Source organism: Oncorhynchus clarkii, chromosome 3 (genome assembly GCF_045791955.1).
Source record: "Oncorhynchus clarkii lewisi isolate Uvic-CL-2024 chromosome 3, UVic_Ocla_1.0, whole genome shotgun sequence".
In the NCBI taxonomy this organism is placed as follows: domain Eukaryota; kingdom Metazoa; phylum Chordata; class Actinopteri; order Salmoniformes; family Salmonidae; genus Oncorhynchus; species Oncorhynchus clarkii.
The window spans coordinates 33,690,368-33,703,777 of record NC_092149.1 but is presented as its reverse complement, the minus strand read 5'-3'; the positions used below and the strand labels follow the sequence as shown (position 1 = coordinate 33,703,777).

At 42.4% G+C, this 13,410-nt stretch overlaps 1 protein-coding gene across 9 annotated transcripts in view; it reads right to left on the bottom strand.

Annotated features, from left to right (window-relative positions):
• Positions 1-12,352, bottom strand: part of LOC139393663 (MAP7 domain-containing protein 1-like) — a 58,318-nt gene extending 45,966 nt beyond the window's left edge. For all 9 annotated transcript variants that reach the window (XR_011629795.1, XM_071142008.1, XM_071142015.1 and 6 more), the window contains exon 1: positions 12,168-12,352. Coding sequence is in view for 8 of the 9 variants with exons in the window: in XM_071142008.1 (XP_070998109.1) it covers positions 12,168-12,234 (67 nt within the window). In the remaining variant the exon portion in view is untranslated. The remainder of the gene's footprint in view (positions 1-12,167) is intronic.
• Between the last annotated feature and the right edge of the window lie 1,058 nt (positions 12,353-13,410).

Below are 13,410 nucleotides of genomic sequence, written 5' to 3'. Positions count from 1 at the left end.
ATCAGATACAGTCTAAACAGCCATGCTTACAATAGAGACTTCAATCGCATGACCTTGTTGTTGGCCAGATGGCCATTACAAAACCCGGCTGTGCCTGGATGGCTGGTTCGTCACGACAAAACCGCATTGAACATCTCTGCTTTCTGCTATTCCTCTTCTCTCTGTACATCCCCAACGAGTGACACAGACAAAATTCCTATCCTCTCCCAGAGGGTCAGCAGTGGTTTGGAGCCAGCAGACGGCGAGACGAACAAAAGAGCTGGTTCAAAGTGTTTCTCTGTGGAAAAGCGGACGACAACGCTAAATTCCACACGCTTGCACATGCTGTGGCTAGATCGTACACGGATGAAAACCAGGCGCCATATTGGTGTCATTTTGTTTTATTGTGACTTTGTTGACAGATGCTGGAGATGTCTGGGACTATGGGTGTTCCCGCGTGAGGTTGTTTCGTTCAAACATAAGTCCTTTTCAGGGCCATTACTTCAGGCAAACGACATCAGGTTCCAGCAGCAATCATGTGAACAGTCTCAACACCAAACATACAATAAAGGAGAGTCCAAAAGTCCTTGTTCGTTACTGTATGGTGTTAGGTCCCGCCCAACTGTTCAGAGATTCTCTGCATAATGGCAAGAGCTGTAATTATAGCTTCCACAAGAACACAACAGACCATAAGAGTAATGTGTAATCTCTCAAGGTCTAGACTCTTAGAAAAAAAGGTTCCAAAAGGGTTATTTGGATGTCCCCATAGGAGAACCCTTTTTGGTTCCAGGTAGAAACCATTTTATGTTCCATGAAGAACCCTCTGTGGAAAGGGTTTTACATGGAACTCAAAGGGGTTCTACCTGGAGCCAAACGGATTCTACTTGGAACCAAAAAGGGTTCTTCAAAATGTCCTGCAAAAAATATAAGGTTTAGTGCCAAAAGGAGCCCTTGTTCAATATTCTCCAATGGGAGATATGTTTTTCCTGTAGTCCCGCCCATTAAGTGCTCTCAATACATATCACCCAACATACCAGTTACAGCCCATCAGAGCTGCTAACAGGGGAAAGGGTCTGTCTGTCCGCCTATCGGCTCTTTCACAACAGATGAGATCATTACACTGCCTGACACACCAGAGCGTTCTTTGCGCTCAACTCAGCTGTGAGTTAAAAAACACCATGGACTCAGTTATGGCTATCATAAACGTTACGCAATCAACAGCTAGCCCGCAACATTGCTTGTTGCGTAAGTCTGCTGAGCATCATGATCTACTTTTACGTAATGACGTTCGGTGGCTAAGCAAGGGTAATAACGCTGTCAAGAGAGCAGCCCGTGTGAGCTCAGGGAGGAGAGAGTTGCTTTTGCTTGCTCTAGCGAAAACGCTTGATTTGAGCCCACGCCGCAGAATATAATAGAACAGAATATGATGCTGGTCAAGTGAGATATGCCATTCATAAAATGCTTCCTATGTGTAAACAAAAACAAAAGATGAAGTAATGTCTGTAAAAAGGACAGGAAAGTAGAAAAGATTTAATGTGATGCAGGTCAACTGAGTTATAAGTACAAATGTGTTCCATTATTTAAACAATTTGATGCACTGAATAAGGCTAATCTTAAAGCTATTCAAATGAACTTTTAGCAACATTTAACTTGAATAAAGGTGCTTTATAAGATTATAATTGTGCTAGTGAATTGTTTTTTTATACCGGTCTTAGGAAGAGTAATCTCATGTAGAAAATGTCTGGCCCCCTTGTAAAAAAAACTTTTTCAAATCTGGCCCGTGTAAGAACATGTTTGAATAGCCCTGGTGTACAGCCTCCATCATCCACAACATGGGAGGCTAGTGAAACTTGTGACTATTTTAGGACAGTTGGCAACTATCTTCCATGGAGCCAAGGTTCGGGACTATGAACCTGTGGATCAATAATACAACAGGACACTTGGTGGACAGTCAGAGGTTGAGTTCAAAGTGCTTTATAAACCAATAAACGACTACCACAACATTTGGTTCAAGATATTTCTGACAAGATGGCCACCACCACCAAATGATCTTTCTGATCGGTGCAGGGGGGAGAACACATTGAGGTGGCCTATAAGAACAGTACCAATTCCTTTAGCTGAACAGGGCCTGGGTCTAATATTAGCTGATGGGTCTGGTGACTGGGACTTTAAGAAGACCAAGAGAGCACAGAGCAGCCTGTCTGGGCTATTTTGAGAGGAGAGGAAATGGCAGGATAGGAAGCAGCTATGGAGTTCAGAGCTAGTTTCTTACCATTACCCTTCGCATTCAGCAACGACCTAGTCAGGGAAGTGGGGTACAGCTGTTTGGTGATATAATTAGGCCACGGCACCACGCCATGCGCTCAGAGTTATTCTGAAGTTACTTAGGAGTGACAGAGATAGAGAAAGAGAGAGAGAATGAGGGGGTGGGAAGAGAGAATTAAAAAGACGAAGGTTTGTAAATAGCCGATGTGTGCGTTTCATGGCCCCTCGTGTTTTGAGAGTGAGGGGTCAGGCGGTCAGCTATTAGACAGCATGTGGCTCTGGTATACGGTCACTTCCTCTCTGTGTCCTTTTGGTTTGAAATTCCTATGTAGCACACTGTCGAGACCTTACAACACTGTTTGTCCAATGTTTTGGATGACACATTCATGAATGCATGAGCTCTTCCGACAATCTACATTTACAAACCTGGATGTACACAGCAATTACCTTTACTTTATAGGGAACCACTCCACCATAAATTAGCTGTTTGTATTAGATTGTATGTTACATTTAACTCAGCCACTCAATTTACTTCAAAGCACTTCGTTGTCATCTGCTATTAGCCTTTAATCACTATATCTGAAGCTTTGGAGTTAAAGTTCCAATGATAGGTCTAGAACCATCTGAAACATCAATGGTCTCTTATTTCAGAAGGCTAGTATTATGTGGGGAAGACCAAAGGGATTGAAGAGGCTACCCCAACTGCCAGGCCCTGTTAAAAGCGTGACTAATAACATATTTAATGGGGCTGTGAATGCACATGAATACACATACAACTTAAGTGCTTAAGAGACCAAATTAACTTCATAAGCATGGGTTGACAAAAAAAACGATCACATTAATTTTAAAAGCAATGGTCTTGCTCCCGAATTAACATAACAAATGTTTGGTTCTAGTTCTGGCAGCAAAATTCAGAGCATAAAAGGTTGAAAGGTAAAAAATAACTATTGTATAAAAATAACAAAAAAATAACTACTGTGTATGTAAAATGTGTATAAGATGTATAAATTGAAAGTAAAAGCCGAGGTGTTTATTAGTTTACTCCAATTGGGGGATCGGCGGTAGGGTTTGCGGGGAATAATAATAAAGGTATATTATTTTTTAAAGTATGTATGTCTATATAGGTATGTGTATGTATATATGTGTATATGTATGCATGTGTGTATGGATATATATATATATATTTACCCCAAAAATATATGGGGGATTGGAAATGATGCAGACAATTACATTGATGGAACCAATATTCTTTCCGGTTCTAGTTCTGATCGGTTCTAGTTCTGGCAGCATAAAAGGTTGAAAGGTAACTATTTCCGCCGTTTTCACACTTTTCACACCTTTTGAGCGTGTCTGAGGCGGAATTCCACAAAAGTGCATCAATAAAACCTATTATCAGATAAATATAACAACGCTTAGTCGTTACCTTAAGTGGGGTCAAAAGTTCACAAAAATAAACAGAAACTGTGTCTGATTAATTCAGTCAAAAACGCTTAAATATCCACACACAGCCTGATAAAATATTGTGGAACCTTAAGAGTTTGCACAGTTTGAGTGAGTTTCCAGTGAGGTGGGCTAGAGGGCTACCTCCACTCCCCTGTGAGAAGTCAGTGTCTGAGGTAAGTGTGAATGGTGTGATTTACACCAGCTGGGTGCTGTAGAGGGGTCCATAGCTGACATGATGCTATCTCAATGTGTGGGGATTCGGAAGTTTAGCCCTGGTGAAGATATCTTTTCACTGAGCTCTCCTTCATCTCTTTACCTCTTCTCCCCCATCTCTTTGCCTCTTCTTTACCTCTTCTCCTCCCTCATTGAAACTCTTCCTCTGAGGGAGAAACACCACGCTGAAAACATACACAAAAGCACACACACACACACATGCCCGCTAGCACGCACAAACACACAAACAGGGAGGCCCCTGCACTGGAAGAAAGAGAGAAATGCCACCCAAACATTGTTAGCACTGGGAGAACATTAGACTCTCTGGCGACACAGACGTGCCTGTTGTTTAAAGACCTGACTCCAAACACTACGAATATGGCATGACTTCTGTCACTCCGTGGCCTCTCCCTCTCTTTTCTTCTTCTCTCTCCCGTCCTAATTCAAAACCACCTTGTCTGTGCATTTTGCTGAGCCTTTTTGCACATGTGAGAGAGGACTACTTCTTAACCCTCTATCCTTCTAAATCATCCTCCCTCCTGCACCAACAACATACCAGCATTACTAGGGCCCAGAGTTTTCCCTGGTTAGGTTGAGTGGTCTGGAAAACTCCTGTTCCTATACTACAAACTTAGAAGGGTAACTCTTTCCATCAGCATGCGAGCAACGAGCCATACCACTTAAATAGGATCGCAAAGTAAAGCCTTCTCCTTATTCTGCTGATTTTATTTCCAAATTCTATAGGGGATTTAGGATTTGCCTAATCCTATTAACCATGCAAAAACTTTTGAATTCTTCCCAAAAAGTAAACCCGATTAAGATGTTGGGAAACAGGGCATTTGATTGGCAACGTAATCTTGGGTAGAAGAACCATTCATATGGAATTAACTGGATTATACTGGATATAGAGCGTTCATCCTTCCGGACGGTCTTCCTTCTGCACTGTAACCGGTAATAAATAAATGAGATGATAAAACAGAGGAGTGAAATGATAAATGAGATTATATAACGAACAAGACATTCTATTGGCTCGCCATCTCTCTCGTCCTCCCTCAAATCAAGAGATTGAAAATGGGCCCCCTTTTTGAAATCTCACTCTGTGAGCAAATTGAAATCTTCAGAGGATGAATTATTTCTGTGCTAGCCGGAAGCTCATCGACACACACAGCAGCAAAAACACGTCTTTACTAGACCAGCTTTGAAGTTGATGAAGCGAAGGGACACTGCAACAACTAGGCTATAGTAGGATGCACAGTCCACATCAAGGGGGGGGGGGGGGGGGGGGGGGGGGGGGAGTACGGCACATGACATAATAAAAAAATAATACTAACATTTGTTTTAATGCCTTAGGCCGCTGCGCCACTCGGGAGGCCCCAGCAAATTCATTTTAACAAACAATTGGTCCCCTGAAAAATGCGTCCCTCCGATGAATTTAAAAATCCTGATGTGGCCCTCGAGCCAAAAAGTTTGCCCACCCCTGGTCTACATAGTCTCATCCACTCGCTGACTCATTCACTATGCAGGAATAATGTATGGTAATATCCATATGTCCAGTTGAAATGAAGTATTTTCTGAGGAAAGTAATGCGAAACAAGTTGATCCAACAATGACAGTGTTAGAAGCTCAAGATGATCCCGTAAGATGATCACATCCCCACAAATATTACCCCATATATCAAATCTGACACCTAAAATGTGGCTAGAAGACCAATCTTAGGCTACACCTCTATACGACAGCAATGTTTACATTTGTGATCACCCTTACACATATATATATTTTTAAATCAGGTGGGAAAAAAACATGTTTTTCAGAAATGTTTGACGTTTCAAATGTACATTTTTGTGGATTTTATTTACCCAACACGTATATTTTTCACATTTTCACCACTTTCAGCTACATCTGGTCTCCCGTCCTGGGCTGACCAGAACCAACCCTGTTTAGCTTCAGAAGGAAACCAGCAGTGGGATGCAGGGTGCTATGTTGCTGAAAGGAATGTACCACAACTTGCAACTAGAAAAAAGGCAGGAAAAGCAAAGGCCAGGGTAACATAACCAAAGATAAGTCAAATTGCAGGAAAGAGGGAGGCGTTTTATTTAGTTGCTCATACATTTAAAAAGAAAACTGAAACACAAAATGTTGCATCCATTTACAATGAATTTGCTCTCGCATTTAACAAGTATTTCCTTGCTATACTATACCGTGTTTGTTTACATTTACTTTGTTTACAAACATTGGAGTTTTCTTACATGTGAAACTGAAAATTGGATTGCACGTGCAACACAGCATTCCTAACCTAGCCTACAATGTATGCTGTGTGGATAATGGTATTCATTGCCCTTGACAATCAACAGTTCACGGTTGTGGGTGATGTTGGATTTTGCGACTGGTCGAGCACCAGTACGCACTAACGTTACCAAGTGCGATATTTTTCAGATGTTGCCCTACCGGAGTAACACATAATAGCGTCCCTGCTGTTAGCTTCACGACATATTATGGAACGTTGTTTGGGGCTTTGCGTGTCAAAAAAGATGCACGTCAAATAACACTATTTGACAATAACCCTATTTGAAGTGTTAAATAAGCTTTTAATTTGAAACGCCAAATAACACAGTTCTATTATAGAATGTTGTGTGTTCTGCAAGCCAAGTGCCACCACTAATATCCGTAGCACTGTCAAAGCTGTACAAAAAAGACTGCAAACAAGCAAACACCGGCCATGAACGATGTGTTGACAATACCGCGTTGGTAATAAAGCATTTTTTGATCGAACGCAACTTCTGGGGTAGCTAGCTAGCTTTAGCTTGGTACCTAGCTTGCACCAATACAACCAGCCTGAAAACAATGACCAGTGAAAACAGTCATTTTCACTACTCTTAGCAATGATTTTGGAATCCTTGTGAGTAAGTATTAGCTAGGTAGCCACTTGTTGTTTGCCTATTGAAATTGAACTTCAGTTCATGAAAATAAATAGCTAGCCAGCTACTTAACCCTGTTGCCCATAGCCGGGCTATGCGTTGTGAAGCTAGCCACAGTAAGTATTAGGCACAATAGTGGAATTTGCGGTTTGCCTTCAAAATAAAAGTACCTATTTCAAAGTGATGCAGAAGGTCACAATTGGTGGAATCATGCCATAATTAGACAAGATAATATTAAACAAGGTAGGAATGTGAAGCAATGAAATGGGGTATCAGTCTACTCTGTGTTACCCACAGAACACAACTGTGAAGAGTTTACGCAAATATTGCGTTGTAGCTCTTATCGCGGGACTGTGACTGTGTGAAATCACCTCCCCAGTTGGCCTATTGTGAGTATTGACATTCATATTGCACTGTACAGCTTTACACAAGGATTGGGGATCAATGAAGCGGGGTAACCGTCTCCTCAATACCAAATATATTTTTTCCCAACATCCTCCTCAGAGTTATCAGACTCCAAAACATCCACGCGGTATTGTTTTTCCTCGGGAATATTGTTCAATGCACATATGTTGACAATAAATGTGGCTCAATTCACAGTTGTTTCAGAGTCCCGCAATAAGAGCTACGATGCTAATGTTCTCTGGGTGTCACTGAGTAGACTGATACCCCATGTCATTGATCCACAAGCCATAGGTAAGGCTGTACGATGAAATAAGTATGCCCCCAATGCAATGCCCCCAATGCAATGACCAGCACTGTAGGTGCGCAAGACAACTTTTCCAGCATCATAGCATACATATTGTTGTGACATATGAAATACGAGTGATAGTGTAATCAATGTGTAATAACTATGTAAAAAATGTATGAACGTGTTAAATTATTATGTGATGTGCAGTCACATTCAGGTCCTGATTGGTCAACAAGCTTATTTGACACTATAACACTATTTGACGTGTATCTTTCTTGACAGGCAAAGACGCAAACGGCGTTCCATAGAAAGCCTGGTTGAGAATGAAATAACTGAACAAATGAACAATGAAACAGCACAGCAAGTAAATGGAAGAAATAGGTTTGGTCATGTTTTACGGGTAATGGGGACATACGTAAATGCCAACAAAATAACTTTTTGGTCTGTGTGGTGTGTGTGTGTAACCTTTATTTGACTAGGCATGTCAGGCATGTCAAAAAATGTTAAATATTGGTTATCTGTATCGGGGTTTTTTTGGCAAGGAAAATATCGGATATCGGTATCGGGCAAAAATGTGGTATCGGTCTATCACTACTGGAAAGTGTGTCGATGTGAGACTCTTAGCCCACCAATCTCTAACTAATTCACAAATATACTCACTAATGCAGCTTTCTCTCCAGAAAATGGGACACTGGCTTCCTGCAGCTGAAGCTGTGCCTGCGTAGCTAGCTGAGTGATCCTTATTCACTGCAGGCCTGATAGCCTGACAGGGGTGGTGGTACTTGGGCTCCCTGACGGGGTTACACAATAGAAAAAGTCCTGTCAGACGCTGCGATTTGTTTCCCTGTCAGTCTGCTGAGACTCTTCATCCTCCAGGATGACGAGCGTGTTTGTACAAACCAGGGTTAGTAACAGTAGGCTACAACATGGAACTCAGTGAACAAGCTATAAAGCTTTAGGCAGAAGACACACTCGCTCATCTAGGCTCAAATATCTCCATAACAATGCTAGTACAGTCACAGCAATATTTGCTATTGATTAATGAGGCAACTTACATGTATAGTGCCATTTGGAATAAACGCACAACAAACAGTATTCACCTTGAAGTTCACTGATCTGTTGGTTAGATCTATCAGTTACACACTTGACATTTACAGTAAATATCGGAACATGCCAGTACGAAACACATCGATATTCACATGATCTGCCTCCAGAGTTCACACGTCAAGATGGCTTCTCCTTACTTTGCTCCTCACAGGTACCTGACAAGTTATTCAGATATATGATATACCCTGTACTGTCTGTGACGTCTACAGTAACCATTTCAGACAAGTGTTATTTTTATAGCCCTCTCTGATGGGTAGAGCATATTCTGTGTGTGTGTGTGTGTGTGTGTGTGTGTGTGTGTGTGTGTGTGTGTGTGTGTGTGTACGTGAGTGCGTCCGCATGCGTTTGTGTGTGTGTGTGTGTGTGTGTTATGGTTAGAGTGCACTAGCAATGGTATAGCTAGCCACGAAAAAGAAAGAAAGCTCTTGATTCCAGTCAGCCCGCCTCAGATTTGCAGGTTAACAACAGGGAACGGATTAGAGAGAAAGACCAAATGGTTGCCGACTCCAAGGGCATGGAACGAGTGGCAGACTGGCGGTGCAGAGAAAAGGAGAGCTCAGAGGGGCGAGTGCCTGAATGCAAATCTAGGCCGCGTCCCAAATATTCCCTATATAGCACCCTACTTTTGACCAGAGCCCTTACAGTGCACTACATAGGAAATAAGGTGCCATTTGGGACACAGCCCCTAAAGAAAATAAGGATTAGAAGATGTCCTGACGGTCCTGACGGAGGCAGAATTCCACAATGCCTGGGTCGGACTAAAGAGACTACTACAGCAGCCCCACTGCAAGGGCCTCTGATTCACAGTTCACACCAGTGAGTGGATCCTATCAACGGTATTCTATGCGACTTGGTAGTTGAACGTAGTAGCGTTAGCGAGCATACACAATGCACTTCAGAGGCACATTCTGCCAACAAGAATGGGTAACTCCCTGATTCTTCTGAAGGGAGGACACAGAAAAACATATCTGGCTTTGGTTAGCAACAAAGGTGGTCTGTCCTCCAAGGTGTGAATGAATGACTGCCACAATAACCTATTCAAAATTCTCCAACCAGACCAATATAAACGACGATGACATTCAAATATTGATTGAGTGTTCTGAAGTTGGGGAAAATCCCTTCTATAAATGTGCTCACACGACAACAGAGTTCGGCTAGGGCTTGACAAGTAGCTCACCCTTCATGCTTGAGGAATGCGACGATGAAGATTAACTAAGATCTTTTACAGGACCAGTCAGTCAGAGAGGGCAGCGAGCATTGAGTCATCGCTTTGTTACATTTTTAGCTTGTGTAACATGTTCCTCGTGAATCATCCCAGACAGCTTCAGAAACAGCTTCTGCTCGTTGTCAAGGGGCGGAGATCATAGAAGAAGAATTCTGTAGGCTACAGTGCACATAATGAGGATGGCGCGTTTCCTGGACACGGCCTTCAATGACATAGCCAGATTGGTGTGTGCTGTAGCCAACTCCTATGGTCATTGTCATCCAAGGACCATATGAGGTTGGCAAGACCACACAAACAGATCTGGCACCAGGCTATCAATGACATAGCTGCTAGATAGATACATCAGGGTCTGGTCAAGGTTTCCACGGTCAACAGGGTGGAGCTCCATTCTTATGAATCTCAGCCAAAACAAGTAACAACCCACCCATCCAGCAGCCCACAGGAAGTAGGAAGGAAGCTCTTGGTTGGACACTGTTGGCCATGTTGTGTGTGTTTGACCTACTAGCAGAGCAGGGTAATGGATCAATGCAATGGTTCTAGCTCTTAGACAACCTCAGTTGAACATCACCTCACCTGCATTATGACACAACTATCTCCTATCATGAATTGCCTGAGAATCTGGGTAATTCCATCTTCCTTCTGGGGAGTTTTCGTTTTGAGAATCTTACCTATCCGCCCCCGGCCGCTTTATTCTTTACTGGGAGTGTTATTACTCACACAGAGGTAATTGGCCAACAGGCTATTACACAAAATAGGGCCTAGTGATTATCAGGTATGTATGATTCAGAGAGAAAGTGCATTGTCCTCTATTTCACAATAAACCTTCACAATAAACCTACAATAAACCTATATTCATGTATTCAAATAGAGCTGCTTATCTGGCTGTGTGAAGTGGAACATTAAAATAGCCACTGACACTCTCTTAATTGGATGGCACCAATGGCTGTGCTCTGGTCTTCAGTCTAAAAGTCCTTCACTCGCTCATAATTATACTTCATAATAGTCCTTATGCATTATGATGACACATGAAAAGCCATCGAGGCGAGGAGGCATATCCCGAACAATGCGACAATCCATGCTACTCTGATCATCTCTCATCTGACAAATACAGGGTTATGGTGTGTGTGTGTGTGTGTGTGTGTGTGTGTGTGTGTGTGTGTGTGTGTGTGTGTGTGTGTACCCGAAGGGAATGCACAACTGCACTCATACTCCTGCCACATCCATTTTGACCGGTCACTGTTAAACACTCTGATGCAAAAGCCCACTGACAGAATACTGTTTATAATATCCAGTGGATAACTTTGTCCTTGAACACTAGCTAGTCACAGATTGTAATTTGCACATTTAAAATCATAGCACTTCAAGAGTAAATAAATCAATCTGGCCAGATGATGAAGTTGGCTCCTGCCTGCACTTTGGCTCTGCACTTTTGATGAAAGGGCATCTGATCACAGTAGGCTAAATCACAGTACTCATGTGTATTCATTTACAGATCAGAAGGCACCTGGGTTAAAGATATATGAACCATGAATCCCTGCATTAGAACTGGGCTAGTCAAGATCAAATGGCACAGAACAGAAGCCATTCATTATCTGGTTGATGGGTGCTCATGTGATAAACCGGTTGAGGGGAAAACGGAACGGATGCCAGACCGGTGACCTCATAATGTAAACATGGGGGGGGGGGGGGGGGGGGATTGCCCCATCAAGCGCGCTGTATTAATTATTTTTAATTTAGTTTTGATCGAATGGACAGTGTTTGGGTCAGGCTGTTAGAGACACTAATCATACATTTGTTGAGAAACCTGTTGAGGAAAATCCAATGATTTAAACCCAGTATATTCTCATGTGTTGTTGTTGTCATACGGATTAGAGAAGAATTAACAGTGTGGCAGTAGACTATGCTGTATTGTGGAAGTAGACTAGGCTGTCTTGTGGAGCCTTTTTGGACGGAAGCTCTGCTTCCTCTAGTTCCTTCCTTTTGACTAGGCTAATAATCAACATTTAGACAGATCGTCGACATGTGTTGTTACACGTTTATAGCGTGGAAATATCCCGTATTAGACTACTCCACACATAGCCTAACAATGATACAGATGAGAAGAAATTAAACTCGTTTGATCTCAAACCATGTCGCATTCACACGCACAGCGACCGTGCAAATAACCGGTATAATGATCATTCGATTAAAAAAAAGTTTTGTCGGGAGATACGTGAGAAACGTGAGAAAGGCCACCAGAAAATCCTCAAATTCATTGACAGGTCGAACAACAAACGTTTCAACGCGCGTTATATGTCCACGAGGTTCAATAAAAGAATAGGTAACTTACATATTGCTTCAGGCAACGCATTTCCCACCAAATCGGTGTCGAGGTCTTTGCTTTGCATTTTATTCATTCAATCATGCGCTTTTCGGCTCGTCCTCTCCCGACCGTATGTATACTCATTCCTCAAACAGAAGGGAAACTTGGTTGAGTCACTCTAGTTGCTCACCAGCGCGCACAGACTACCCCTATTTCCAAATGGAAAACGCTGGATACGCATCGGGTAGGCAGCACTCTTTCGGAAAAAACGGTGCCACACACAGAATAACAATGTGGTTGGTTGGAAACTATTTTGGCTGCAATACCATCAACGTTCCTAAATTGCTTAGGATCAGAAAGATATAGAGGGGGAGGAGAGAGGGGAAATAAGTAAACCCACACAACAGCTGACGGTATGGTATGCTCATTGTACGGACAGTCGGATGCAGGCCTCCGGATCGGACTGTTCCATAGCCAGTAGGGGTGTGAATATGTTATGGAGCACGTTTATTTTCAATCTTTATACCGCATTATCTAATTTACAACGAATAACATATGTTTTGTATTATTATGTTGTAAATACTTATATTTGAATATGTACATGTTTAAACGTGTTTAATCAAATACTTCACATATGATACAAATGTATACCCCTTTCATTCCAAATGGAGCCAACCGTCCATAAAATAATACAACCTCTGGTCCATTCCAGTGTAAAGTATTTCAATGCTTTTCATGTGTTGAATGCCTGACCACTGCTTCAACGATGCTATCACCCAAACAACATTGAAAACAAATGTTTTTAAATATATTTTTTAGAGGTCACATATGGTAGCCTAATTATTATACTATAACCCCCTTGGGAGGTGCCGTGGCAGAGATCTTTGTGGGCTATCCTCGGCCTTGTCTCAGGATGGTAAGTTGGTGGTTGAAGATATCCCTCTTGTGGTGTGAGGGCTGTGCTTTGGCAAAGTGGATGGGGTTATATCCTTCCTGTTTGGCCCTGTCCGGGGGTATCATCGGATGGGGCCACAGTGTCTCCTGACCCCTCCTTTCTCAGCCTCCAGTATTTATGCTGCAGTAGTTTATGTGTCGGGGTGCTAGGGTCAGTTTGTTATATCTGGAGTACTTCTCCTGTCTTATCCGATGTCCTGTGTGAATTTAAGTATGCTCTCTCTAATTGTCTCTTTCTCTCTTTCTTTCTCTCTCTCGGAGGACCTGAGCCTTAGGACCATGCCTCAGGACTACCTGGCTTTATGACTGTCCCCAG